The sequence below is a fragment of the Schistocerca gregaria genome, unplaced genomic scaffold (genome assembly GCF_023897955.1).
Source record: "Schistocerca gregaria isolate iqSchGreg1 unplaced genomic scaffold, iqSchGreg1.2 ptg000615l, whole genome shotgun sequence".
NCBI lineage: Eukaryota > Metazoa > Arthropoda > Insecta > Orthoptera > Acrididae > Schistocerca > Schistocerca gregaria.
The window spans coordinates 1-27,302 of NW_026062003.1; the positions used below are offsets into that span (position 1 = coordinate 1).

Here is a 27,302-nt window from a genome sequence, read left to right on the forward strand (position 1 = left end):
ACACACGCGAGACAGATAAGCTGCAGGCGGTGAGCAGAGGCATTTTTTTTTTGATTCGAAGATGTCGGCAGACATAGGCTTGATAGGTTTGGCCGTAATGGGCGAAAACTTGGTGCTCAACATGGAGAAGAATGGTTTCGTGGTGGCGGTGTTTCAACCGTACTTTGTCGAAGGTGGACGACTTCGTTAATGGGCGAGCGAAGGGTCTGAAGGTACGAGGGGGGGACCGAGAGGTGCTCGGCGCCTTGCAAGAGCACTCGGTTTTCGTTCCGCTTGCTGTTCACTGACGAGGTGGGGTGGGACGGACGGCGCAGGTTATTGGCACGCACAGCCTCGAGGAGTTCGTTTCCAAACTCAAAAAGCCACGTCGCGTACGTTAAACAAAAAAAATGTATGTGTTCCCATTTGTGTATACTGATGTGGACGGCAAAGGTGATGGTGATGGTGAGGGCGGGAGATGCGGTGGACAAGATCATAGAGATGTTATTGCCGTTGTTGTCGAAGGGCGACATAATAATAGACGGAGGAAACTCTTATTTTGAAGATACGACGAGGAGGACGAAGGAGTTGGAGGCAAAGGGGATGATGTTCGTGGGCGCGGGCGTGTCTGGCGGCGAAGAGGGGGCGTTGAACGGCCCGTCCATAATGCCTGGGGGGACTAAGGGTGCGTGGAAGGAGATAGGCCCCATATTTCAGGCCATAGCGGCGAAGGTGAAGGAGGGCGTGCCGTGCTGCGAGTGGGTGGGAGATGGTGGTGCGGGTCACTACGTGAAAATGGTACACAATGGACACGAGTACAGCTGTTGTCAGGCGATTGCGGAGGCCTATTGGGTGATGAAGGAGGGGCTAGGGATGTCGAACGAGGAGATGTCCGGCGTGTTTTCAGAATGGAATTTGGGCAAGCTGGAATCTTACTTGATAGAAATCACGGCGCAAATACTGTCCAAGAAAGACGAGCAAGGAACGTATGTGATTGACTACATCCTTGATAAGGCTGGACAGAAAGGAACAGGTTAAATGGACGGTTATGAGTGCGTTGGAATTAGGCGTACCTGTTACGTTGGTTTCCGAAGCCGTGTTTGCCCGCTGTCTCTCATATCAAAAAGAGGATCGCGTTTTCGCGTCTAACATCTTCACTGGACCTCGTGAGCCCTTCAAAGTTGATCAAAAACAGTTTCTGAACGACTTGCACGACTCGTTATACGCGTCTTTTTTAGTTTCTTGCGCGCAGTGCTTCGTCTTGATGGGCGCCGCCGGATCTCGGTACAAATGGGACATTGATTACGCCGCCGTAGCGCACATGTGGCGTGGCGGATGCATTATTCGCTCGTCTTATCTCGAAAATATCTTTCAAGCGTTTCCAGCTCAACCCTGCCCTCTCGAACTTGATGTTCGACCACTTCTTCTCTTCAGAAATCCAAAAGTGCTCTCCCGGGTGGCGGCGCGTCGTCGCCGCTACCTCCAAGTCCGGCGTCGCCATCCCCGTCATCTCGTCCGGACTCTCCTACTACGACGGCCTTCGCGCGGCCAGCGGACCCGCTAACCTGATCCAGGCGCAGCGAGACTACTTCGGCGCTCACACCTACGAACGCCTCGACCGCAACGCCGGACAGTACTTCCACACCGACTGGACCGGACACGGCGGCTCCACGCACTCTCAGGCCTACAACATCTAGTACTCGACCATACATGACTCGCGTGTGTGGGGTTGCCGACTCTCCCAAGGGCAGGCAAAAAAAAAAAAAAAAAAAACTCGTTGCTCGTCTGCTCTCAACCCGCGTGGAGCGCGCTCCGTGTCAAAAAAAAAAAAAAAAAAAATCAATTTTCGGTTCATTGAGCTTTTTTGTCAACACCTTATTTTTTCTAGTTCTCGCACCTCGGCTTTTCGGCCTCAGAAGATTCACACTTCGGCTTTTTGGCCTCAGGAGACCCTTCTCGCGGTCCCAATCTCTTTCTCGCAACCAACTGCTGCACGGGCTGCTTCACTGATGACGTAGCCACCGCCGGACTCGAAGACATGAGCTCTCTTACCTGCTCCGAAATGGATGTCGAAACAGAACACACGCGAGACAGATGTCCTCCGGCGCCGGCGAAAATGTGTCTTTAACCGCCTGAATTTTATTTTCAATCTGCTCAATCGTTTGCTTGATTTCTTCAACTCGCTCCTCATCCACACTCTTCATTTCCTCATAAAGCAACGACCTCGACCTTTCTAATGCATCTATCACCGCCTGATCATCCTGCTTCCACTCTAGAACCAGCGCTAACATAAAATGCGCATGAGCTAGCGCTCGACGATCTCCTAACCCTAACCTCAATTCAAGCGCCTTTTCTATCTCACTCTGCGCCAAATCAAGCTTCTCCTCCTCTAATGCAATCTCACCTAGCAATATGTGAACCTCGGACAACTCCATTTTCTTTCCCTCGCTCTGAGAGTAGATCAATCTCGCCATTTCTAGTACGTTCCACGCTATTTCTAAATCATTCTCTCCCTCCCCCTCCTCTCTTCCCAATTCTCCGCCTTCCTCCACCCCTTCTCCGCCTTCTTCCACCTCTTCTCTGCCTTCCTCCACCTCTTCTCCACCTTCCTCTACCTCTTCTCCACCTTCCTCTACCTCTTCTCCACCCTCCTCTACCTCTTCTCCACCCTCCTCCACCTCCTCTCCACCCTCCTCCACCTCCTCTCCGCCCTCCTCCACCTCCTCCTCGCCCTCCTCCACCTCCTCTCCTTCCTCCATATCCTCCTCTCCACCCTCCTCCTCTATCACCTCTCCACCCTCTTCCGCCTCTCTCTTAATCTTCAAGCTCTTCGTCTCTATTTCCTTCTTAGAACGATCACCCAGTACCTCCGCCGTAGACTTGTAGTGATAGTATAACGCGCACCCATACCTGTAGTACCACTCGGCCATGCACTCGTCCTTCTCCTCCACGCACTTTGCTCTACTTCGCGCATCCGCCAAAGCACAAGACAACAATCAATCTCACTAGGATCTACGATAACACGGTATATCTACCCCCTTTTCAAAAAAACTTGCAAACCAAATCCTTTGACACGTACTTTATTTCTAACGCCTTCGCCAACATCTCTGCCGCCTTCTCGTATTTCTCCTCCTCTAAAAATCTAACCCCTTCTTTGTAAATCCTTATCGCCTCTTCCCTCTCATCCCCCTTCGTGCCTGTCTCCTCCGTCATTCTTCCTCTGGCAAAAAATAAAACTAATTTGCCGCTTCTTGTCCTCAAAAAAAAAAAATAGCACTTCGTCCATATCTTCTCTAGCACTCTCTATGCCGGATCACTCTATCCTCCAAAATAGTTCAGGTCTATGCCCCCTCCCCGCCACCACATTGCCTAACCCTATCACTAACACTCAATCCTAGCGCTCGAAGCAATCCATCGCTCTTACTTCGATCACTCGTCGTTCCTAAATTCTCAGACATCTCTATTCGCTCAGACGTTCGAGGTACCCCCATCTCGCAGATCTATCCGCGCCCTTTCCTTTTCTCACGCTATCTCCAGCAAAATATCGACCAACTCCAATCCTACCTTTCTGTGGCCACCTATGCATCCTCTCGCAGCCTGTCTCACTGCGCCAGCGAACTGAAGCAGTCAATCTACGCCACGCCAACCACCACAATTGATTCGTGCACTCTCGCCCTAGAGTCCCTCTTTCTTAGAGAAAAAAAATATATCAAAGATAGGTGCGACCCTTAGACGAGAACTCCTCGCATCGGCCGAACAAGAAACCACGCCTCGACTTCGTGACAAATAATCCAACTCGAACAACTCAAAAAAATCCTAAATCCATAATTTCCTAAAACACCGTGAAAAATTTTTTTTTATTAAGCAATGCCCTTCTTACACACGCGAGACAGATCAACCCAAATACCAAGGATGTCTCTTAATTCCTGCCATTGTCACCCTCTTCGCCGGATTCTTTGCAAGTAGCCTGTTCAACATGTCCTTCAACTCAAGCGAAACCGGTGTGTGCGCCGGGAAGGTCAGCGGCTCGAATTGAATCCTTCTAAACATCCCTATCAAATTAGTCTCGAAAAAGGGATAGACGCCAAACACAAAGTAGTACAACGTCACCCCCAACGCCCAAATGTCAACAGCCCTTCCGCGAGGCTCGTGAAGTCCAGAAACCAGCTCGGGCGCCAAAAAAATAACTGAGCCTTCAGAATCCTCTAACCTGTCATCCTCCTCAAAAAGACACGAAATAGAAAAGTCGCAAATCTTAATCGTCCTCTCGTCTCCCGTGAGTAGCAGGTTCTCTGGCTTGATGTCGCGATGAACCACATGACACTCGTGCACTAAATCAACATATGCGTGTGTGTCAGATACACCCTGATATACTTATACACATTATACACACATACGTACAATAGGCCAGTCCGCTGACAATTTCCGTGAAGTATCTGTTGGCCAGTTTCTCCGAGATTCTGCCTACCCTGCAGACCTTGTCCATCATGGATCCCCCAGACAAGTACTCCATGATCAGATATACGTATCGGCTCTCGTTAGTGGCGATCACTCGATGCAGCTGCACGATGTTGGGATGATGCAGTCTCCTGAGAATCTGTATCTCCCTGTTCACGTGAGCCATGCTCATATGGTTGCCCAGTTTCCTCCGCGCCAGCATGCATCTGTCATACCGTTTAATGAACTTTGATTAAATGTCAGTTTTTTTCGAAACATGCAAAAAACTTTGTGTACACTTTGTACGCACGACAAATTGCTTGGCTTCCAAGTCGACACCCAGCTTCAGCTTGACCTCCTTCGCCCCACTGTCCAGTGTTCTGAGCGCTCGATATCTGTGCTCGGTCCGACTAGAACTCCCGGCACCGGGCGTCAACCACTCGCGGGGTGACCGCCTCACATTCCTGACATGTCTCAGTCTGAAAAAAAGGGTAACGCCAAAAAGAATGACGCCAAAAACGATCCAACACCACAACAAAAAAATCTGACCAGCCAGGAAGCCTCTCTTTTTTCAAAGTACTTTGACGTCAAGCCTCACATGCCACAGATGCCTCTTTTGGAAAAAGAGAGCGCAGCAACCACCTCACTGCTGCACGGATCGACGCTCAACTGATAGCGCTTTCTAAAAAAGAAAATTTGCCATACAAATCGTCAAACCAAAAGATTCTTGGGAAAATAATCCGAACGAGGTCAACACTTGGCATCCTCACGTTGCTCCGCCGAGTCATCTTTAGAGTTTGTCGCTTCGACAGTCGAATAGCTCTCCAGTCGGTTGGTGAGGAGCCTTGCGAATGAAACGTAGGAGTCATAAGACGTCTTGTGCAAGATGTGCGAGCTCTGAGAAAGTTCTTGTTCCTCGCCGTGCGACAACTTCGCGACCGTGTTGAGCACTTCGAAAATGTGCTTAACACCCTTGGGATGAAGTTCCTCCTCGCCAATGCAATATTGGCACAGCTTCAAGTCGCAGTCTAAACACGTCACAATAGCCAGCCCGTCTTGACAATACTCGCATACATGCTTTGATAATCTGTTGTAATGCTTCTGAATGGCTCTCCTCGCGGCCATCTGTTGAATGTATCTCTTTCCCACCAACATCGCCATGACCACCGCTGCGAGCACCAGCCCGCTTCCCAAAGATATGATGGTCCCGTAGACAACCACGTAGGCGCTCGAACCCGTCTCTTCGGGACACGTGTCTTCGTACCAGTTCTTGCAACGAAAGTTGGGTGTGTTCAACGCATGTCGAATGGCGCAGGTCGATGTATCCGCGCAGTACCCGCACATCCTACTCTCCAAACAAGGGCGACAGTCCGTGAAGGTGCTGCAGCAATCTCTGCTCCCGCCAGAAGGACATTTCTCTAATGCCTGACATCGCTTGTACTCGGAACACCACACACACTCAGCACAGTGCACACACGTGAAACAGTCTAAATAGTTCTGACAAATTTGGGACGCTTTGTCTGCATCCGCACCCAGGCCGCTCAATAAAAAAAAAACGGTCAGGTGCCAAATCAGATGAGCCGAGCCCTGCATCAACCTCCTAGTCTGCGGCCTCTCAGGCTCAGAGAACTCTGACAAAAGAAAGTCCCTAAAAACTTCTTTTTCAGGCAAAAAAAAAATATATATGTAATGTACACACACGTGCGACATGTACGCGATCCAGCGACAGCGATGCGGTAATGCATCCACCTACTTAGCCGGAACACAATCATTCAGATAGTCGGCAGATAACTTTACCACTGACGAAGTTGAGTATTCTTTCATGAGGTCCTTGGATTTGGGATCTGCTTCTATTTCCTTCTTGATCCAGTCGAACGTCTTCTTCATTCCGGTCGCCAAATTTACCTGAGGCTCCCAATTCAACAGCTTTTTGACCTTGGTGTTGTCGGAATTTCGGCCGCGAACGCCCTCCGGTCCGGGAAAATGTCGGACCGGGATCGTCTTTCCCGCGAACTTGAGGCACATCTCCGCCAGCTGGTTCATGCTCACCATTTCCGTGCTCCCGATGTTGATCGGTTCCGTCACGTCCGATTCGACCAGACGCAAAATGCCGTCGATGCAGTCCGAAATGTAGCAAAAAGAGCGGGTCTGCTTGCCGTCTCCCCACATCTCAAAGTACTCGGTCGATGCGACCGCCTTTCGACAGAACGCAGCCGGCGCCTTCTCCCTGCCACCCTTCCAAGTGCACATAGGCCCGTAGATGTTGTGCAGGCGAGCCACTCTGCACGCCATCCCGAAGTCGGCAGTGTAGTGTTTGCAAAGCTGCTCTACCACGAGCTTCTCGAGCCCGTAGCTGTCCTGAGGGTCCGCCGGCCACGCGTCTTCCTCCTTCAAGCCCGCGTTGTCTTCAGAATTCTGCTTATACTCAGGATAAACGCATGCAGAACTAGTGTACAAAAAGGTCTTGACACCAGATCGACGCGCCGCCTCCAACAAGTTGAAACTCGTCATCATGTTGTTGTACAAAATGACGGCCTGATTGCTCTGAATAAACCCCATTCCGCCCATGTCCGCTGCGAAGTCGAACACTATGTCGCAAGACTCACACGCGCGCATGCAGGCGTCCAAACTTCTCAGGTCGATGCGAAGAAACTCGTCGCAGATGGCATCCCTGTCGTAAAATTCATTGTACTTGATGTCTGCTATCCGCACCCAGTACCCTAGCGACTTGAGGCGACTGGCCATGTGGGACCCGATGAACCCTCCCCCGCCGGCTACCAAGGCTCGGTTAACTCTTTTCCTCTCCATTTCAGCTGAAAATGCCAAACGTGACGGCCGTTTGGCAGAAGTACGTAAAAAAAAAAGAGAGAATGGCCTATTTATAGTATGTTGCTATTCAGAGTTTACTGTTTTTCGAAATTTCGAGCGTCGCTTTGACAGCTCGGCTGCGTTGAGAGATTGGCGGGCGGATGTTGTGTCGTCGGGCGAGTTGGCGAGTTCTGAGAGGTGCGGTAGAGTCGTGCGGGTGCAGGCGGCACCTGGGGGGGCAGGCGCGGGGCAGTTTCGCGGGGAGAGAGGCGCGATTGCCTGAGAGGTGGTGGGCCGGCAAGCGCGGAGAGAGGCCGGTGGGGGTGGGCCAGTGGGAGTCGGCGGACGGCGCGGTTCGATTTCGAGGAAAACACAAAAGCATTTTGCGGCCGAATTGTTTAGATCGTAAAATGTCTTCTGCCCCGAGTCGCGAGTTGCTCGAGTCGTACAGCTCATCCGTTTACAGGACGCGTCTCCCATCCGAGGCCGTTGCGGACCTGCTGGTCGGGTTTCCCTGTCCGCGGGAGATAGACTCGGCCTTCGATGGGTACCAAGCGTCTGAATGCATATGGATCACGGCGTACAACCCCAGGAGTCGGCAGATGCCGCAGCAGGTCAACGAAGAGGCCAACCGAAGGCTGCTGAAGGCGATAGAGAAGAGAGGGTTGCAGTGCCTCGAGTCAGAGTCCTTTTCGACGGATGGCACGTGCGAGGGAGAGGCCGGATACTTGGTGTTTGGCGCGGGAGAGGAAGTGGCTCAGGAGCTCATGGAAGAGTTCGACCAGTACGCGGTAGTCTACTGCAGACGAGGAGAGAGTGCCAAATTGGTGATGAATTCTAAGATTTGTTCCGGTCACTGAGTACGGCTCCGCGAGGCGCTGGGAGGCGCTAAAAAAAAATAAAAGCCTGCTTGCCGAAAGCGACCGCACTTTGTTTTCTGCGAGAGAGAGCTATGGTAGTGGGGAGAGATGGATGCCAGTGCGTTTTCCTGTATGTGACGGGCGTGTGTGTCCCTTTGTGTAGCAGAGGGGTACTAATGATTAGCAGGCCTAGGAAATGAAGAGGTTGTTGGTATAGCCCTGCGGTCTCTGATTTCCGGCTTGACGGCGTACGTGGAGCAGTGCACGTACCAGTACTATGGATACGAGCAGGGTAATTTGAAGATACAGGCGCACATGGAGGTATGAGGTTGGGGCGAGTTTAGGGGTGAGATGTGTGTGTGTGTGTGTGGTCTGATTTTTTTTTTTGGAGTAGTCAAGAAAGAGGGGTCCTGGGTTTTCCAAGCCCCCGGACATTTTGGATGTGTTGTTGTTTTGCTTGTCGTTCTGGCACGCGTTCGAGTCGACTCCGTTGGCGCCCCTCAAGAACAACTTGTACGAAATAAAGGACATTCGGAACCGGTGGGCGCACCAGGAGGCGATTGGCGATTCCGACACGTTTCGCTTGCTGGACTCCGTCGAGAGGGTGTTGGGCGTCATTCAGTACTCGGGTCGCGGTTCGGGCGAGGACGTCCAGGACCTGCAGCGGGTTTCTTCGATGAAGAGGAACCACATCTTGCGGATGGCGAGCAGGGTGTCCGAGTGCGGGTGAGCCGGCCGCGAAGGGCGGGGGGACGCGGGGATCGGTTCGGGGTCCCCGTTAGGACGAGGCTCTCTTTTTTTTTTTTTTTTGGTTGAGAGTTTGGCGCTTCGGAACGGACAGAAAAAAAAAGAGCAAATGGCGCCGGAAGACGATGCGGAATGGAGCGAGGCAGTGGAGTCGCTCGAATTGAGCATAGAGCAGGCGCCGGACGATTACAGACTGCGCTGGTACCAGCTGACTCTGTTGCGTCTAGCGGGCAATTCTGAGGATTTGAGACGACGAAGAGAGGCATGCGCGAGCCGATGGCCGATGCCGGAACGTACGCGCCGCCCGCTGTTCGCGGTCCCTTTCTTTCGTTGCTAACGAGCGAGTCCAGAGTGTTGGAGGGAGTGGATAGAGGACGAGGAAGGCGCCGAAGAAGACTCGATGTCTGACGAGGCGTACGACAAGATCGATGCCATGTACAGAAGGGCCGTTGACGACTTCGCCTCGCCCGAAATTTGCATGAGGTGGTTCGAGTTTCTGGACCGCTGGTTTCTCAGGGGCCTCACCAGACAGGCCGAGCAGGGGGGTCAGATGCACCCGAGCCTGCAGAGGGTTAGGGACTGCTACGAGTTGGTCCTGCAGAAGTTGGGAGCGAGGCTGGCGGAGTCCGCCGGGCTCTGGGACCGGTATCGCCGCTTCGAAGTGGCCATTTTGACCGTGATAGAAGACGAAGATGAAAAAAAGTTACAGGTCAGAAGAATAAGGGAGCTCTTCCGCAGAGAGTTCGCGCACCCGCACCTGCAAATCGAGGACGTCTACCGACAGGCCTACCTCCCGTGGGAGGCCGAAGTCTCCTCTATTCTGCCCGTCCAGGAAGACGAGAAGCAGCAGATTCAGCGCCTCTATTCGGACGCGCTCGAGTTCGTAAATTTAAGAAAAGTGTACCAATATGACGAACCTGAAAACGTCGACCCGTCCGCCTATCCCCCGACGCCTTGGCAGTCCTACCTCTCCTTCGAGCTCTCTCAAGACGCGCCCGCGTCCACCTTGTCCTGCTTGTACGAAAGGGCCGTCGCCACGCATTTCGCCTGCTCGCAGCTCTGGGCCGAATACGCGCTATTCCTGCTCTCTTCGTCGCCCGCATATCCCTGCGACACGTCCGACATCCAGTCCCTGCTGCGCAGGGCGAACCAGCTCTGTCCCGACTGCGTCGACCTCCTTCCCTGTCGCCTCTTCTACCTCGAGTTCACTCGTTCCGACGAGCTCTTCGCCGAATTTCAGTCCGCGCTCTCTTCCGTCCCCGAAGAGGCCAAGTTCTCCATCTGCCAACAGTACCTGGACGCCTGCTCTAGGTCCAGCACCAACGGCCGCGAGTCGCTCGATCGCGCTCTCTCCTTCTTCCACCAACACGTCCCTCAGCACCACCTGGACCTCCTCCTCGACGCCGTCGACCACGCGTCGCTCCGACGCCGCGACACCGACCACGCCGACTCTCTGTGCTCCCTCGCGACTCACCTCTACCCCACCTCCTCCAGGTCCTGGCTTAAGCGCATCCGATTCGAACTGTCAAGACACCACGTCCAAAAAGCGAGGTCGCTCTTCCACGAAGCCTCGCACCTCCAACTCGACCACCCGGAACTGCTGCTTCACGAAAGAACCTCCCTCGAAAGATTTCACGGCCACCTCCACCAATACCTCCAATCCATCTACCTCTACTCTAAACACCATCTACTCACCCCTCCACCACCACCCTCCCCCTCCCAAAAAAACTCCCACAAACGCTCACCCCAACCACACTACACACCACCTCACAAACGCACCAAACCCACCTCTCCTCCCCCCCCCTCGACCGACTACTTCCAACTCCTCCCCCACTCTCCTGAACCCTCCCCCTCCCGCCGCCCCCCCAACTCCAACCCCCTCTGGCTGAAAGTCTCCAACCTCCCCTCAGACCCCTCCTTCTCCCCCTCCTCCCTCTTCTCCCTCCTCTCCCCCTCCTCCCCCATCCTCCGAATCCGATACTCCCCCTCCGACCCCTCTCACGCATTCGTCCTGCTCCCCTCCAAACGCCACGTCTCCCTCGCCCTCTCCAAACACCCACCCGTCTACACCCTCTCGTGGAACATGGGCTCCTCCGACGTCTCCCTCTCCCCCCTCTCCTATACCGTCTTCGTCCACAACCTCGGCCCAAACTCCAGCAAACAATCCATCCACTCCGTCCTCAAATCCGCCAACCTCGCCCTCCCCTTCGACATCCGCATCCCGAGACTCCACGACACCGGCAAACACAGGCGCATCGCCTACCTCGACTACGACGACTCCACCCCCCTCGACACCGTCGTCTCCCAACTCAACGGCCTCGTCATCAACGGCAGGCGCATCCACGCCGCCCCCAGCGCCCCCCCCCCCAAACCATCACCACCCCCCTCAACCGCGCCCCCAACCCCCCCTCAAGCCCCCCCCCGGCCCCTCCTCCCCCGACCCCTCGCCACCCGCAGGCCAAAACTCAACATGTCCGCCTCCCCCACATAAAAAAAATTTTCCCCCCCCCCACACACTTTTTTTTTTCCGTCGCACGCCCCACATGGACGCAGACAAACCAAAAGTACGCCCCCCGCCCCCCCCCACCGCGCCCACCCACCTAACCCCCTTCACAGGGCGTCGTTCAAACCAAAAGAAGAACCTGGGACGATGACGCCTACAGAAAAAAGGCAGAGGAACAAAAAAACAAAAACCAACCAACCTACAGTACGCCCCCCCCCCACACCCCCCACTTCACCCAACCATCGCTCACCCCTCACCCCCCCCCACGCTCGACAGTCCCCGTCGAGGAACGCGCGCCCCTCAAAGCGAGAGAGGTCCTCTACGACTTCAAGTCCAGAATTGGCAAAATCACCGCTCTCAACGACAAGGACCGCTCCAGCGGCGGCTTTTATTGCGAACTGTGCGACGTCCTGCTTCGAGACTCCACGAGCTATATCGACCACCAAAACGGCAAGAAACACCTCCGAAAACAGGGCGTGAGCCTCTACACCAAAAAATCCACCCTCCCAGAGGTCCTCGAACGACTCAACTCCGGCAAGCGGACGAAACTCCAAGAACTCAACAGATACCGAGCTCTGAGGAAGGAGCTGAACTGCGTCGCCGAGCCCACTCCGCCCGAAGAAAACCACGACGAAAAAACGCCCAAACAGAGAAAACTAAGCGAATCTCCCGACGCAGAACCAGCAGAGGACGAACAAGACGAAATGCTGCGTGTCATGGGATTCAACTCAATCGCGTCGACCAAACGAAGATAAAACACAATAAAAAAAAAAAGAAAAAATTCTGTAGCACCCCGTGACAGGCCCAGACCCCGCGCCCTTGAAACCCCGCTGCTCAGGCAATCCTGTCAACGAAGTATTCCCTGATTCGCGCAACGCTCACCTGGTCCCGCGCACCAGACACCCTAGACTCCAATTGCACCTGTCCCTGTCTAATGCACCCGCCCACAATGCAGTGATATGGCACGCCAATCAACCTGGCCTCTCTCAGCTTGTAACCAAGCCCCTCGCTCTCTCGGTCATCCAAAATAACCTCTCCGCTCAAACAATCAATGGCATTGAGCAGGCGGTAGACTTCAAGGGCATCCTTCTCGAACCCCGGCACGGAAACGACCACCACCAAAAAAGGCGCAACCGCGTTCGGCCACCTCAACCCAAAATCATCATGATGAACCTCGGCAATCGCAGCAACCATTCTAGACACGCCAATCCCGTAACAACCCATGCAAACAGGCACGCGGCCGCCCCCGCTGTTCACTGTAAGTTGAAAGCGCGCAGAGTACTTTGTACCCAAATAAAACAAGTGACCCGTTTCAATCCCCTTGCACGCCTTCAGCACGCCATCGTCAGTGCATCCGCTGACCACCGAGGGACCGGGACACCGGTCCCCCTGCTCGGCCAATCGAATCCGAACCGTTCTGAACTCGAAAAAAAAAGATTTCAGGTGAGACAAAAAACCGTCGGAATTGCCCTCTTCCACCAACTCAGTATCTATCAACATCGCCCTGTCTTCAAACGCGAGCAACCGAAGCCTCTCCAACTGGTCCCGTCCAATTTCCTCTGTCGACGTCGTGCCTCTCCCTAAAGAAGCAATCGCCCTCACCGAATACTCATTCACAATTCCGTCCGTCAACGTCATCACCATTCGCCCGTCGGATTCAAACAAAGTCAACTTCAGACCCCACTCCACCCTCTTTTTTAATAAATAATCCAACATCTGCTCCCACTCAATCAACCCCTGGTACTCTTCTGCCCTATTCGCTTTTATCGCCCCCCCTCTCACCTTCTTTCGACCTATCGCCTTCTCTACGTTCGCGTAATAGTTCCCACACCCGCACTTCAACAATGTGTCTTCTCCAATGTCGCTCAAAATGTGCACCTCGTGACTCAAATTCCCACCAATATTTCCACTGTCCGCGTCTGATATTACGTACGGCACTTCAAACTTCCTCATCACTTCCTCATAACCCCTCATAATGCACCAATAAGCCTTCATCGCCGCATCCGCATCCACGTCAAAAGAATACATGTCCTTCATCAAAAACTCTTTCGCGCGCAAGAGCCCGAACCTCGGCCTCACCTCATCACGGTATTTGTCCCCTATCTGATACAACTTCATGGGCAATTGCCTCGCAGACGACAGGTCCGTGCTCAACGTCCACGTCACCGCCTCCTCGCTAGTAGGCGCCATACAATACTCATCCCCCCTCCGATCTACGACCCTTACCAATTCATTGCCCATGTCCGCCCAGCGATTTGTCTTCATCCACAAAGACTTGGCCTGCATCTTCGGCATGGACACCTTCAAACCACCTTACAAACACCACCCCTATCAGACCCCCTGCGCCCCTGTCAATGCTCCCCCACCCATCCCTACTTACCTATTTTTTTCATTTCTCTGTCAATCACCCCTATCACCTTCTCTAACGTCCTCTGGCCCAACGGTAAATATGCGTAAACCCCTGCACTTTGCTGGTCCACGACCAATAGGAGAGACAAAACCCTGTCAGACCTCCGTAACAACCCCCACACACATGTATTATATACACACACAACATCCCGAGCGCCTGGATCACTGCGCCCCTCTCTATACCTTTTTTATGTAACCAGCCTGAGACAACAGCCTGTGACTCGCCACCTGCGCCGCCGAAGGCTTCTCCCATCTCACCGGTATGTACCACTCAGACCTCCGCAACACATCAGCCTCTTTGCCACCTCCCAGCTGGCTGTACCTCCTCCTCGCCCCCATTCCTCGCCACCTGCGCATCTCTCAGCTCCGAATCGACCGCACTACTCGTGCTTCTGTCCGCACACAAAACTGAAACGAGGTTTTTTTTCTATGCCACTTTTAGCACGTCGACTTTTCGACACAATGAGCCCAAACTCCCTCGATGTCCACGACCCCGTCAACAAAGATGGATGTTCTTCCAGCAAAAAAAATCCGAGATCGTGTCCTTACCTGGATACTGTCAACCGCACGTCTCTAGACTTCGATTTTGAAAAACTCTGCTCTATCTCGCTCCTTGACTACAACATCTACGCCTGTCTCACCTGCGGCAAATACTTTCAAGGCAGATCCCCAAACACACATGCATATATACACTCCCTCGACTCTAAACACCACGTTTTCATCAATACGGAAACAAAAAAAATCTACTGCCTCCCCGACAACTATGAAGTTATCGACTCGTCCTTGGACGACATCAAAGTGCGTAATGCAATTCTAAAACTCCAAAACACATCTTTTCTTTCTCTAACCTCTCCCTCCAGGGCATGTTGGACCCCCAACTCACCGACCAAGAAATAGAAATCATAGACAAAGAAGTCATCACGTCCAGAACGCTGGACGGACATCAGTACATATGCGGCGTCGCCGGACTAAATACTCTAAATAAAGCCGACCACATCAACACCTCCATTCAAGCCCTCGCTCACCTTCCCAAAGTAAGAAACTTTTTTTTCAAACAATCAAACTATTGTCACGTACGTGTGTGTATGTCCTGCACTATAAAGCTGTCACCCTTCTCAAAACACCAAAACATACTAATTTCTTCTTCCCTCTCAGCCTGACTACAAGGCCACCGAACTCATCTCTCGATTCGGCATTCTGATCCGCAAACTATGGAACCCTCACAACTGGCGCTCTCATATATCCCCGCATGAATTCATCCAAGAACTGTCCCTCCGTTCTAAACGTAAATTTGCCATAGGACTGCACGGAGACCCACTGGAATTCTATGTATGGCTTGTCAACGTCCTCAAGCAAGACATGAAACCCTTCGTCAAGTTCTGCCTCGAATCTCTACATCAACAAGCTCAAAATGTGTCTGATTTGTTCTGTGGTAAAATCCGTATAAACGCTGTCAAAAACGCAAAACGCACCAAACTTGATGTCTCAACCTCCGGCCAATCCTCTTCAACCATCGATAATTCTCAAAGCGCAATAACCCCCATAATCTGTCAAACGATCCCCTTCTTCTTTCTTCAACTAGACCTCCCTGCTATCTCTCTATACAAAGACGAAAAAAGCATCAACGTCACTCCGCAAATCCCTATCTACAACCTGCTCTGTAAATACGACGGACGAACAACGCATTTCGTCCCATGGCTCCTAGAAACGCGCACTTACACCATCACTAAACTCCCCAAATACCTCGTCTTCTACATCAAAAGATTCTCTACAAATCAGTTCTTGACAGAAAAAAACAAAACGATTGTCAACTTCCCAGTTCAAGACCTCGAAATGGCCGGTTTCATCGCCCCAGAAGCTGCCTCCGATGGATCCACTAAGTACGACTTGCGCTCATACATATGTCATAACGGAGACGCTGAAAAAGGACACTACTCAGCAAGAATACATCACCAAGCAAATAATAAATGGTATGATTGTCAAAACCTGTATATTTCAGAAATCTTGCCCGAGGACCATCTCCTGGCGGAGGCATACATGCTATTCTATGAAAGACAATAAATTTCACGAACTTTCTCAGTTCAAAATCGTCGGAAGTATCTGGCCGTATTTGACGTGCTGTGTGTTGTTTGATCTTTTTTTTTTGGCTTGTTTGTTCACAATTTGTTGCGAAATTCCGAGTGTTGTCCAGTGATTTCAGCACAAGGTATCATTCATCGGGGTCTCCTCAGAGTTTTAACGCCCTATTTTCTTCGAGCCCTTCCGTGCAATATGGCCCTCCGGTATCCGCTGAGTTTCTTTACTGGCAGAAGGCCGCGCATTAATTTGACACCTATACGCTTTCAAAGCTCCCCGAGTCGTGTGACTCGTATGGAAAACTTGCTCAGGGAGCACTTAAATGTGGACCGCGTCGAGGTGGTCGACGTTTCAGGTACGTCGAGCATTTTTTTTCATATGAGAGGAAGAAAATAACAACACACTTTTAGGAACTGAAAGTTTTTTCCATGTTCAAGTGGTGTCCAAGGATTTCATCGGCATGAGCTTGTTGGATCAGCACCGCCTGATCAACAAAATTCTGGCTCCTGAAATATCAAACATTCATGGTTTAAGAATAAAGTCGGCGCCGCCCGCTTGAAGTGTACTTTAAAATAGGTCTTCGCCGCAGCGAGCTCGATGTGCCTCAAAAACATGTTTTGTCTTGGGGGAGAACGTCTTACCTACTTTGAGAAGGACGGCCCTTTCCCACCCCCTCAAAAGCTCACTCCATCGAGGAAATAGCAGAATACTAGAAAAGTGGTTTGTCTCATTGACTAGTTATCAAAAATTTAGGCAAATTGTCCGCACATGGTAATTTGTATAGGCACCTTGGGCTTATTGCCGGCGGTGACAGGTATGTTTTCTATAGCACGAACGACTTTCATTCCTTCAACGACATGGCCGAACACGACGTTTTTGCCATCCAGCCAATCGCATTGTGCGCACGTGATAAAAAATTGACACCCGTTTGTATTCTCGCCAGAATTGGCCATGGAGAGTAGGCCGGAGCAGTTGTGATTGAGTTGAAAGTTTTCGTCGTCGAACTTTTCGCCATAAATTGACATGTTTCCGGTTCCGTCTCCGTTAACGAAATCGCCGCCCTGGATCATGAAGTCTTTAACGACACGGTGAAAGTAGCAGTCCTTGTATCCAACGGGCTTTCCATCGACTCTGCGCGCAGAGGTGAGTTAGGCACGGTAGAAAATAGAGGGGAAGATGATAGAGGGGAGAGCGTACAAGAATTCGCCTGTACACAGTTGTCTGATTTGTGGAGCGGTCAGCCATGAAGATGCGGGATTTAGAAGAAAGCGCGGTAGAAAGCCAAAAGGTAAATGCGTATATAGGGCGTACCTGAAGTTTTCAGCGGTCTTCGGAACAAGGTTGGCGAAGAGTTCCATTTTGATTCTTCCGACGTCTTGGCCACCTATAGCAATATCGAAAAACATGATGGGGTTTTTTCTAGAGGAAGCGGAGGGCGGGATGCCAGTCTTCTTATCGTGTGCTGTATTCGTCATCTCTTCGAAGAATGAAGTTTTCTAGGTAGAGTCGAGCGTGTGGAGGGTTTTTTTTTTGAGTCGAGGCGTGTGTCAGAAGGGATGCAGGAGCGACGAGGGGAGGAGAAGGGTTTCTCTGAAGGGATCGTACGCTATTGATAGAGAACAGAAATGCCTGTATGTGGCGTGTACGGAATCGTGCAACGTATAGCTGCTGTGCGAGGTGTCAAATGTTTGTGTATCGGTACAATTTTTTTAACTAGTGCCACCCTGCTCTGTTCTATGGGGGTAATTTGCGGTGTCGACGACCGAGGGTTTTATATAACAAGGGTTTGACGCGACAGCATCGAAGTGTGTGCTTTTCGGAATTTGGATGTATGCACGGGGATATATTGGGGCAGCGAAAAAAAAATGCTCACCAAATTACGTCTCGATGTATAGTCACATTTATGCATAGAGGGGACTACACCAGCTAGCACGATGTCATATAGCTACTATGACTGCTATTATGATTCTTGTGGTTCCTATGCCCCGCGCAATATCTGTGGCTCCAACCGTACATGCAATCTCTATAGCTTCAACAGCTTCAATGGTTCCAATAATTCAAGCGGTCCTGGCGGCTTCGATGCGCGCGTCGAGCCGTTGCCTGCCGTGAAGGCGAAGGGTGAAGGGACATATGGGTTGGGGGGCACGGTGGATGTCTTGTTTGAATCGGTACAGCCGAAGGGCGAAATTCGTACCGAGCGAAGTACTTCTTGCATGGATTGGAATTCCTCTCTGACGCATTGGCGTGGACTGACCGAGGAATTTGGGGGAGACAGGAGCGGTGAATCTAGAGTAGAGGAGTCTCGAGGGTGGAGGGAGACGGACTATAGCGCAGCGCCTGGAATAACTAAATTTAGGCAGTCACAAATTGTATTGAGAGAACCAGTTCAAAGTTTCAGGCCCATTGATGGTGGAAGCTCGATCGAAGAAAAGGATCCAAATTTGTACCGAGGTAGAGGCACGAGCGCAAGATTTGACGGTGGGTCTCTATGGATGGGTGTGGCAGATTCGTTGGCAAGTAGACCGCAGAACGTGGGTAGAGGGGTTTATTCAGGAGGTCACCAATTTGGCGATTCAGTGCCGAGCCAATCTTCGATTGGGAGTAAGGGGACTATGGTCGAGAAGTGGGCGGCCGGCCGAGATGAGAGGCTTTCGGCCGGATCAGACGTTCCGGATGTTTGCTCGTCGTCGGCGCGTTATTCCACGGGCTCGATCATTCGACCGACGGCTCGGTTACCGCCGATTTTGAAGCCTGGGTACTTTTCTGCCGGGCATACAGAACCAATAGAGCCGATAGGACCGGTAAAGCCGGTAAAGCCGGTAAAGCCGATAGAGCCGATAGAGCCGATAGAGCCGGTAAAGCCGATAGGGCCTGTAGAACCGACAGAGCCAATGGAAACAATAGAATTGGCGGAACCGACGGAATCGACGGAATCGACGGAACCGATGGTCCAGCAGACGGCTCGTCCGTCGTCGCTGCTGAGTCATTTCCCCGTCAAAGCGGCCGGTCATGTGCGTTCAGATTCGCCGCTTCCTGATAACGCTTTTGGCTTAAAGCAGAACGAGCAGCCGGACGGGGGCGAGGGCGACGGGGCCTTGCGGTCGTTTTTGTTACCTTCCCTTTCGAGGCGCTATGCATTCTCTTTTTGCGGCGGCTCGCCGAAGCGTTCTTTTCAGTCGTCAAGCGACTCAGCGTCGTCTCGCGCGCCTTCTGCTCTGAATGACTCGGGGGCGTTGGAATTTTGTCAGTTGAACAGTCTGTCTCGCTTTTCTCGGTTCGCGGCGACCAGCACTTCTTCTCACTCCTCTCTCTGCCCTATAGCGGAGAAATCGCCGGATGTGGTCTATAAGCCTGATTCGAAGAATTTTCAGGGGTTCTCGGGTCAGAACAACGCATCCAGCCTCACTGGCCAAATTGACCAGCTGATCTCCCTCCTTCGGAAGTCCAACGAGGTTGAGACCGCGGGTCATTGCGACGAAGAGTCCTTCGGAGAGACGACCTGCTCGCTCGCAGAGGACCTGTTTGAGAGGAACTCACCAGACGATGACCGCGCGTCTCTCGACGGCATCTTAAACAACATCTTCGAGAACTGCAACGACATCATCACAACCAACCGCCTCATGAGCGACCGCACCATGGTGCTATTGAGGGCGTACAAGCAGGTGGTGGATGAGTGCTATGAGGAACACTGCGATCTGATGGAGGAAAGCTTGTCGGATCGCGCCTCACTAGAAGCGGACTCTAAAGCGCCCGAGAAGAAGGAACGAGTGCTCTGCAACGAGGTGGACGTGAACACCATTCTTAGCCTCTACCTCAATTCAGAATTCCACGAAAAGAACGATGCCTCTTGTGTTGAGCAGCCAGCAAAGAGTAGCGAGGAAGGCAAATTAGATCCGGCGAGCAATGAGCCGCGAGAGCTGGAAAAACCCCCGAAATGCGTCTCTCCAAATCAACAAGATGTCGCGTTGAATCTGGTGAAGCCTAATCACCGAGTATCGTGGAATTGCGGCCGCCTTCCCACGCTCCCCAGTCAACCCTCTCGCACTCAAACCGACGTGTCCTTCAGCGCGAAACCCCCCTCTACCAGCTTCCACAAAAAAACCGAAACAGCGACCGACCCGCGGTGTCTTCGCCACTCCTCGTCTGAGGCGTTTCGCCCTCCTCACCGCAGCGAAGAAAACGTGGTCAAGCGGTGGATTCGCCACTTCAAGTCTGCCGTCTTCGGAAAATTCAAGTACTCACCCGACGTCTTCGTCCTGTCCTCTCCCAGTGACTACTACCCGGACCCAAACAACAAGTGGACGCAAATGACCCTGGTTCTCGACAGGAACTTCCTCCGCGTCATCTCCATGCACCCAGACAACGTGGAACAACTTGTGTACGAACATCTGTACATGCTCTACTGCTTCATCTGCAAGCTCAAACAGCAGCCGCCCCCGCGCACCGCCTACCCCCAGTTCCAATCGTCCGGGTCGGGCATGTCCAAGCTGGGGTACAAGCAAGACGCGCAGGCGCTGGGCAACGAGGGTATGTGCTCTTTCGAAATCGCGCTGTCATTTTGTTGTGCGTTTGTGACGTTTTGAGCTGTCATTTTGTTGTGCGTTTGTGACGTTTTGAGCTGTCATTTTGTTGTTCGTTTGTGACGTTTTGAGCTGTCATTTTGTTGTGCGTTTGTGACGTTTTGAGCTGTCATCCTGCCGTGCATTTGTCGTTGTCGCTTGTCGCCGCCGCGCACTCACCTGCGATTTGCCGCAGTTTACCACCCCCTCGGAGAGAGGCTCTACTCGTTCTTTGCGAACTGGAGCGAGCCGTTGGGCTCGGCCGATGAGGTGAAGCCCGCGATGCTGTCGCGGGCGTCGGAATTGTTCAAGGACGAGGCCGAGAGCTTCTCGAGGTCCCTGCTGACCTACTACGCAACAATGCTGCCCTCGATGTCGCCGAGGGTGTCTAAGGGGCTGCATCTGGACTCGGAGAAGTTCTTCAACTCGGTGAAGTGGGCGGTGGAAGAGGTGTTTTGGATGGCGCTGTACGAACGCTTCTTCGAGCTGGTGAAGCGCGTCTACATATTGGAAGACATGGTGTACGAGCAGATGTTAGACAAGTGCGCGTCAATAGGTCTGCAAGAATTGGGCGTGTCGAAGGCGCTCTGGCTAGAAGATAAGAAACCGACGAACCAGAACACTGCAACGGACACCCCCGCGGATGCGGCAACCAACGCCGCGGCCGTCACTGCAGCGGTTGGCAAAATTTTGTCCGCAGGAATCGAAAATCACAGAAAAAAGTGCAAAAGCGTCTCCTTGATCGGCGGTGACGAGTGCCTTCCTTGTCCTTCCTGTGCGCCTCAAGTTTTGGCCAAAGACCAATCCAAGTCCATCCCGTATTCAGAACCCATCTATCAGCTCTGCCGCCTTCCTAGCCTCTTCACCCCTCTGTCCAAGCTCGCTTGCCTCGTCGAATGCTTCAACCTCATTCACCGCTCCGTCTCCAACTACTACGCTTCCTCCAAGACCACCTGCCCCACCCTCACCAGTGACGATGTCATCCCTATCTTCCTCTTCGTCCTCATTCACAGCTGTGTCCCCCACTTCCACTCCGAGTGCGCTTTTATGGAGCTCTTCATCACTGAGGCACAGGCCAGGGGGCAGGAGGGATACTCCCTCGCCACCGCGCAGGCTGCCTTGTCCCTTCTGGACAATCTCCGCAACAACTAGGCCCCCAACGCCACGAAAAACTGTACAAAATCCGTTAAAATGAGAGAGAGAAAAAAAGAAAAAAAAAAAAAAACAAAACTTTTGTCGAAAACGAAATTTTCTTCTCGCCGTGCCCTCTCAGGCCACCGTGTCGTCCTCCGCGTGAGCGGAGTCGCTTTCAATGCTCTGGCACTCTGCGTGCGGATCGGGCTCGGTGATTCCTTCTTTTTTTCCCGCTTTTTCAGACTTGAGCTTCAGGAGCTCGTACTTTCGCTGGAGCAACTCCGCCAAATGGCGCTTCTTGCTCAGAAGAAGCCGCACCACGGCGTCGGGGATCATCAATGCGCCTCGCTCCAACAACTCAACTCCCTCCGACTCCAGCGCCTCGCTGTCTCTCACTGAGTCCGCGTCCGTCTCCGCGGGTCTTTCTTTCCCCGACCTCACTTTACAGTCCGCGAACTCCTTCTCCTTCTCCTCCAGCGCCTGTCTCAGCGCCGCCCCTTCCTTCTTCGACTCCGCCAGCCTGAGCTCCACGCGCTTCAGCGACTCCCTCTTCTTCTCGTACTTCTTCCTCCAGTCCTCTATCACCAAAATCGCCTGCTTCTTCTCGCCGTCCAGCTTCTGCACTCGCTTCTCGAACTCGGCCACGCGGCCCTCCAGCTCGTCCAAGCTCCACTTCGTCGCGCACGCCCTCTCCTTCGACTCGTCCAGCTCCTGCGACAGCTCCCGAATCCGAGCCGCCTGGGACTCCTCCTGCCTCGACCACTGCTTCGCCTGCCTCTTGTGCTGCGCGCGCTCCGCCTCCAGCTCCTTCACCCGGCCCTCCAGCTCCCGCTGCCTTCGCTCCTGCGACTCCTTCTCCGCCTGGAGCAACTCCACGCGACCCTGCAACTGCTCGTACACCGTCAAATCCACCTTCTTGTACTTGCTAATCAGCTCCGTCGCCCTCTTCTGCCACCGAGCGCACGCCTCCTCCAACCTCTCGCACTTCCCACTCAGCATCTCGTTCAGCTGAGACAACTCCCTCTCCGACCGCTCGCACGGCTCAACCTTGCCCTCCAACTCCCTAACGCGACTCTCCGACGCCTCCTGCCGCTTCTCGGCCTCCTCCAACCTCAACCGCAACATCGCGTTGCTCTCGCGCAACAAGTTCACCTGGCTCAGCGCGCCCGACAAACTCAACGGCTCTTGCTCCGTGCACGACCCACCACCCTGCACCAACTCGCACCTCGCCTTCACCAACTCCCCCTCCTGCTCCTCCACCCTCTCCTTGTACCGACTCATCTGCTCCCGGTACCACTCCGCTCTCTCCTTCCACTCCGCCACCTTCTGCGTCTGCTCGTGCAACCTCCTCAACATCGCCTCGCACTCCCGATTCAACCACGCGTTCACCTCGCACACCGACGACACCGAACTCCCACCACCCCCCTCCACCAACACCAACCCACCCTCGCTCTCGTCCACGCGCAACCCGTCCACCCAACTCTCCTCCCCCCTCCTCCCCAACTCCTGCTCCCTCCAGTACTTCTCCTCCAACTTCAACTTCTTCACCTCCTTCACCAACTCCCCCATCACCCTCTTCCCCTCCTCCCTCATCTTCTCCTCCTCCCTCACCCTCCTCTCCAACTCCTCCACCCTCCTCTCGCTCTCCAACCTCACCGCCTCCAACTCCGTCCGGCACCTCCCGCACTCCCTCCTCGCACCCTCCGCCTCTCTCTCCGCCTCCTCCAACTCCTTCCTCGCCAACTTCCACTTCTCCAACGCACTCGCCAACTCCACCACCTGCCTCTCGTACCCCTCCCTCATCTCCCTCACCGCGCTCTCCAAACAACCCCGATCCCTCTCCAACCCCTCGCAACTCCCTCTCACCCTCCTCAACTCCTCCTCCATCCTCCCCCTCTCCGCCTCCCTCTCCCTCAACTCCTCCTCCAACCCCCCCCTCGCCGCCTCCAACCCCTCCCTCTCCACCCTCCCCTCCTCCACCTCCCTCCTCAACTCCTCCACCTCCCTCCTCAACCCCTCCACCTCCCTCTCCCTCTCCTCCACCCGCCCCTCCAACTCCCTCCTCAACCTCTCCAACTCGCCCCTCAGCCTCTCCACCTGCCTCTCCCTCTCCTCCAACAAACGCCTGTACTCCTCCAACCTCTCCCCCACCAACTCCTGCTTCTCCCTCAACTCCTCCACCTCTATCTCCGCCCACCTCTCCCCCCCCCGACTCTCCCACCTCCGCTTCTCCTCCCTCAACTCCTCCAACTCCCTCTCCGCCCTCTCGCTCCTCCACTCCGCCTCCCTCACTCTCTCCTCCGCCTCCCTCGCCCTCCCCTCCGCCTCCTCCCTCCTCCTCGCCTCCTCCCTCACCTCGCTCTCCAAACTCCCCCTCAACCCCTCCATCGCCTCCCTCGCCTCCCTCACCCTCTCCTCGTACTCCCTCCTCTGCCCCTCCACCCACTCCCGCCTCTCCGACAACACCTCCCCTATCTCCCTCGACAACACCTCCACCGAACTCCTCTCGCTCCTCACCCTCTCCAACTCCCTCCTCGCCTCCTCCAACCCCGCCAACGCCAACTCCTGCTCCCTGCTCGCCACCCTCCAACGCTCCTCCCACCTCCGACTCGTCCCCTCACTCTCCCGAACCCTCCCCTCCTGCACCCTCAACTCCTCCTCGTATCGACTCACCAACTCCCTCGCCTCCTCCAACCTCCCCTCCAACTCGCGCCACTGACTCTCCCTCGCCTCGCAACACTCCACGTAACCCTTCAAACGCCTCTCCAACTCCTCCTCCCTCCCCCTCCCCTCCTCCACCCCCCTCCTCAACTCCTCGCTCTCCCTCCTCATCCTCTCCACCTCCCCGCACAACTCCGCGCAGCACTCCCTCAACTCCTCCACTCCCCCCCCCTCCTCCGACTCCTCCTCCCTCTCCTTCAACATCCCCTGCAAACTCTCCACCGTCCTCTCCAACTCCCCCTGCTTCTCCTCCAACCCCCTCCTCCTCTCCTCCACCCCCTCCAACGCCTCCCTCGCCTCCAACAACTCCCTCCTCACCCCCCACGCCTCCCTCACCTCCCCCCTCAACACCCCCACCAACCTCCACAACACCCTGTTCTTCCCCAACAACTCCTCCACTCCCCCAAACTCCTCCCAACCCTCCTCCAACTCCTCCTCCTCCTCCCCCTCCCCCCTCCTCTCCCTCTCCCACCTCTCCTCCCACCTCCTCCTCCACGCCTCCACCCACCTCTCACTCTCCACCTCCGCCTCCTCCGACCCACTCCTCCCCCCCATCAACCCCCTCAACTGCCTCGACAACCCCCTCGCCTCCTCCTTCGCCTCCCTGCACTCCCCCTCCAACCCCTCTATCACCCCCCTCTGCTCCCTCACCTTCTCCCTCAACTCCCTCAACTTCCCCCTCGCCTCCTCCAACTCCTCGTACGTCGCCTGGTACCTCTCCCTGTTCTCCTCCAATATCGGCCCCTGTCTCTCCAACTCCAACTCCAACTCCTCGAAGTAACTCACCAACCGACGATTCTCCGCCCTCTGTCCGCACAACTGGTGCGACGCCACCTCGTACCTCTGCTCGTACTCCACCAACTTCTCAAACCACTCGCACAACTTCTCCGTCTCCACCCTCGGCACCTCCAACCCCCCCCCCCCCCACCTCCAACCCCCCCCTCACCCCCAACTCCTCCAACACGCTCTCCACCCTGCTCCTCAACTGCTCCACCGGCGGCCACGACAACTGCACGTACCTCACCTCCCCCCCCCTCTCCCCCTCCCCCTCCCCTATCCAACCCTCCCACTCCCTCATCCCATACTCCAAATACGACTGCAACCTCTCCAACTCCCCCCTGCACCTCTCCACCTCCCCCGACTTCTCCTCCAACTCCCTCCTCAACTCCCCCACCTCCTCCCTCCTCTTCTCCTCCTCCTCCCTCAACCTCCTCTCCCACCCCTCCCCCTCCTCCCTCAACGCCCTCAACGACTCCCCCATCTCCCTCATCCCCTCCTCGTAATACCTCGACATGCTCTCCATCTCCCTCGCCACCTCCTCCCCCACCCCCCTCTCACTCGCCACCCTCCTCTCGTACTGCTCCAACTCCTCCCTCGCCCTGCTCAAACTCCTCTCCTTCTCCCTCACCTCCGCCTCCAACCCCCTGCACCTCACCTGCACCCTCCAACTCTCCTCCTGCACCTCCCCCATCCTCCTCCTCAACTCCAACTGCACCTCCCCACTCTCCTCCCTCAACGCCCCCAACCTCTCCCTACTCCTCTCCAACTCCTCCGACAACCTACCCACCTCCTCCCTCAACAACTTCACCTCCCCCTCCAACCTCTCCCTCTCAAACCTCTCCGACACCCTCTCCGCGCTCTGCCTCTCGTACCTCCTCTGCAATTCCGCGTACTCCCTCGCCGTCACCGTCAACTTCGACAACAACTCCACCCTGCTCCTCTCCTCCCCCGCCCTCCTCCCCTCCCCCTCCTCCCTCGACAACCTGTCCCTCACCTCCACCTCCAACGCCCTCACCTGACTCGACAAACTCGCGCACTCCAACTCCAAACACCCCTTCGACCTCACCAACTCCGACAACTCCCCCTGCATCTGAAACATGCTCGACCCTTCGCTCCACGCCCTGTCAATCACCCCCTCTCGCGCCACACAAAAACACACGCACACACACACCCCTCCAACCCACAAACTCATGCACACACACACACTTCTCGCTCCGTACTCAACGACGCATTCTGCTCCTGCAACGCCTCCTTCTGCTCCAACAACTTCTCCAACTCCTCCTGGCTCTTGCTCGCCCTCTGCTCCAACCTATGGTACTTTTGCTCTGAAACCCCCCCATTTCCACCACCCCAACAAACCAATCAGCCCTCTCCATCTTCGCTCTCCCCCCCTCTCCACACTCCCCCCCCCCCTCCCTCACCCCCATACCACACTGCAACTCGAGGACCTCCCTGTCCGCCTTCGCCGCCTCTAGCCCCTCCATCAACCTCCTCACCAACCTCTGACCCACCTCCTGCCACCTCTCCCGAGACTCTCCACCCTCTCCCGAACACAACCGGGTCCACTCCTGATAGCACGGCTCGTTCAACAAATCCATCGACTTCGTCTGCGGATAAGCGCCGCTTATTGCACAAGAAATAAATTCACCTACTCTTTCTGATGCATAAAAAAATTATTTTTTTTCTCCCCCCCCCACTACACCAATTTCAGCGTCTCCACCCCCCCTCCTCTCCCTTGACGCCCCTTCCAACAAACCAAAAAAAAAAAAAAAAAAAAACAAAGCGGTCCCCATCCTCTATCGCCATCAAAAAAAAACCCTCCTCTCGTCTCTCGAAAAACACCCCATCGCCCCTTAACCCCTGAATAACACATCAAGACCGCTCGTCACACCCTCCCCTTCAACCCCCCAGAATCTTTCTCCCTCGGGCTCAAAAAAAAAAAACTCTCACCTCTGATCCACTTATGCTGAAAAGCTTTTTTTAACTCGATACCGCGCAACATTGGAATGCTGCTATTTCCTATGACCGACGAAGAAGCAAGCAAATCGTCTTCAAGTCGCCGTAGTTTGTTTTCTCATATTCATACCACTCCTCTAGATAACACACCAAAACTCGCAGGTACTCGAAAACCCCCTCTCCTCGCGCCCTACTTCACGCACGTACACGCGAAACGTGCTCTGAAACTAACTCTGCCCCCTCCCAGAGCAATTCTTGAAGAGGATGGACAAAGAGAAATTCACGAGACGACTACGAGAAAAATGGCGACAGAGCCGCAACCTAGTATCACCT

At 54.2% G+C, this 27,302-nt stretch overlaps 10 protein-coding genes and 1 long non-coding RNA gene across 11 annotated transcripts; 6 read left to right on the forward strand and 5 right to left on the reverse strand.

The window, feature by feature from the left end:
* Window positions 1–48: 48 nt before the first annotated feature.
* On the forward strand, window positions 49–1,746 carry LOC126316920 (6-phosphogluconate dehydrogenase, decarboxylating-like). The gene is given in 6 exon segments (XM_049992952.1): window positions 49–151; window positions 153–212; window positions 315–371; window positions 433–1,014; window positions 1,016–1,357; window positions 1,359–1,746. Coding segments are annotated over 6 exon segments (1,449 nt in total). The 5' UTR covers window positions 49–61; the 3' UTR covers window positions 1,677–1,746.
* Window positions 1,747–2,075: 329 nt separating this feature from the next.
* On the reverse strand, window positions 2,076–2,738 carry LOC126316954 (cyclic nucleotide-gated cation channel beta-1-like; the record flags this gene model as incomplete). The annotated part of the gene is given in 1 exon segment (XM_049992988.1): window positions 2,076–2,738. A coding segment is annotated over 1 exon segment (663 nt), but the record flags the coding sequence as incomplete, so codon positions are not given.
* Window positions 2,739–5,084: 2,346 nt separating this feature from the next.
* On the reverse strand, window positions 5,085–7,237 carry LOC126316922 (uncharacterized). The gene has a single exon (XM_049992954.1). The coding sequence runs from the start codon at window positions 7,222–7,224 to the stop codon at window positions 6,166–6,168; it is 1,059 nt and encodes a 352-aa protein (XP_049848911.1). The 5' UTR covers window positions 7,225–7,237; the 3' UTR covers window positions 5,085–6,165.
* Window positions 7,238–7,357: 120 nt separating this feature from the next.
* LOC126316924 (uncharacterized) lies at window positions 7,358–8,826 on the forward strand. Its single transcript, XM_049992956.1, has 3 exons — window positions 7,358–8,214; window positions 8,272–8,405; window positions 8,479–8,826. The coding sequence occupies exons 1-3, from the start codon at window positions 8,193–8,195 to the stop codon at window positions 8,812–8,814; spliced, it is 492 nt and encodes a 163-aa protein (XP_049848913.1). The 5' UTR covers window positions 7,358–8,192; the 3' UTR covers window positions 8,815–8,826.
* Window positions 8,827–8,940: 114 nt separating this feature from the next.
* Window positions 8,941–11,322, forward strand: LOC126316990 (squamous cell carcinoma antigen recognized by T-cells 3-like). Its single transcript, XM_049993025.1, has 2 exons — window positions 8,941–9,124; window positions 9,182–11,322. The coding sequence occupies exons 1-2, from the start codon at window positions 8,941–8,943 to the stop codon at window positions 11,320–11,322; spliced, it is 2,325 nt and encodes a 774-aa protein (XP_049848982.1).
* Window positions 11,323–11,691: 369 nt separating this feature from the next.
* LOC126316910 (probable proline--tRNA ligase, mitochondrial) lies at window positions 11,692–14,151 on the reverse strand. Its single transcript, XM_049992940.1, has 3 exons — window positions 13,927–14,151; window positions 13,715–13,805; window positions 11,692–13,646 (listed from the first exon to the last, which is right to left on the reverse strand). Exons 1-3 carry the CDS (start codon window positions 14,098–14,100, stop codon window positions 12,169–12,171), a joined length of 1,743 nt encoding a protein of 580 aa, XP_049848897.1. The 5' UTR covers window positions 14,101–14,151; the 3' UTR covers window positions 11,692–12,168.
* LOC126316918 (U4/U6.U5 tri-snRNP-associated protein 2-like) lies at window positions 13,950–15,861 on the forward strand. Its single transcript, XM_049992951.1, has 4 exons — window positions 13,950–14,003; window positions 14,186–14,541; window positions 14,604–14,816; window positions 14,899–15,861. The coding sequence occupies exons 2-4, from the start codon at window positions 14,206–14,208 to the stop codon at window positions 15,802–15,804; spliced, it is 1,455 nt and encodes a 484-aa protein (XP_049848908.1). The 5' UTR covers window positions 13,950–14,003; window positions 14,186–14,205; the 3' UTR covers window positions 15,805–15,861.
* Window positions 15,862–15,932: 71 nt separating this feature from the next.
* LOC126316928 (uncharacterized) lies at window positions 15,933–17,303 on the forward strand. The gene is made up of 3 exons (XR_007556341.1): window positions 15,933–16,174; window positions 16,230–16,633; window positions 16,763–17,303. It is a non-coding gene; the product is annotated as an uncharacterized LOC126316928 (long non-coding RNA).
* Window positions 16,569–17,294, reverse strand: LOC126316923 (peptidyl-prolyl cis-trans isomerase H-like). The gene is made up of 3 exons (XM_049992955.1): window positions 17,131–17,294; window positions 17,017–17,040; window positions 16,569–16,950 (listed from the first exon to the last, which is right to left on the reverse strand). Exons 1-3 carry the CDS (start codon window positions 17,292–17,294, stop codon window positions 16,569–16,571), a joined length of 570 nt encoding a protein of 189 aa, XP_049848912.1.
* Window positions 17,304–17,753: 450 nt separating the features above from the next.
* LOC126316991 (uncharacterized) lies at window positions 17,754–21,608 on the forward strand. Its single transcript, XM_049993026.1, has 2 exons — window positions 17,754–20,346; window positions 20,575–21,608. The coding sequence occupies exons 1-2, from the start codon at window positions 17,754–17,756 to the stop codon at window positions 21,528–21,530; spliced, it is 3,549 nt and encodes a 1,182-aa protein (XP_049848983.1). The 3' UTR covers window positions 21,531–21,608.
* A 31-nt stretch (window positions 21,609–21,639) lies between these two features.
* On the reverse strand, window positions 21,640–26,512 carry LOC126316992 (trichohyalin-like). Its single transcript, XM_049993027.1, has 4 exons — window positions 26,443–26,512; window positions 26,234–26,338; window positions 25,180–26,120; window positions 21,640–25,094 (listed from the first exon to the last, which is right to left on the reverse strand). The coding sequence occupies exons 1-4, from the start codon at window positions 26,495–26,497 to the stop codon at window positions 21,648–21,650; spliced, it is 4,548 nt and encodes a 1,515-aa protein (XP_049848984.1). The 5' UTR covers window positions 26,498–26,512; the 3' UTR covers window positions 21,640–21,647.
* Between the last annotated feature and the right edge of the window lie 790 nt (window positions 26,513–27,302).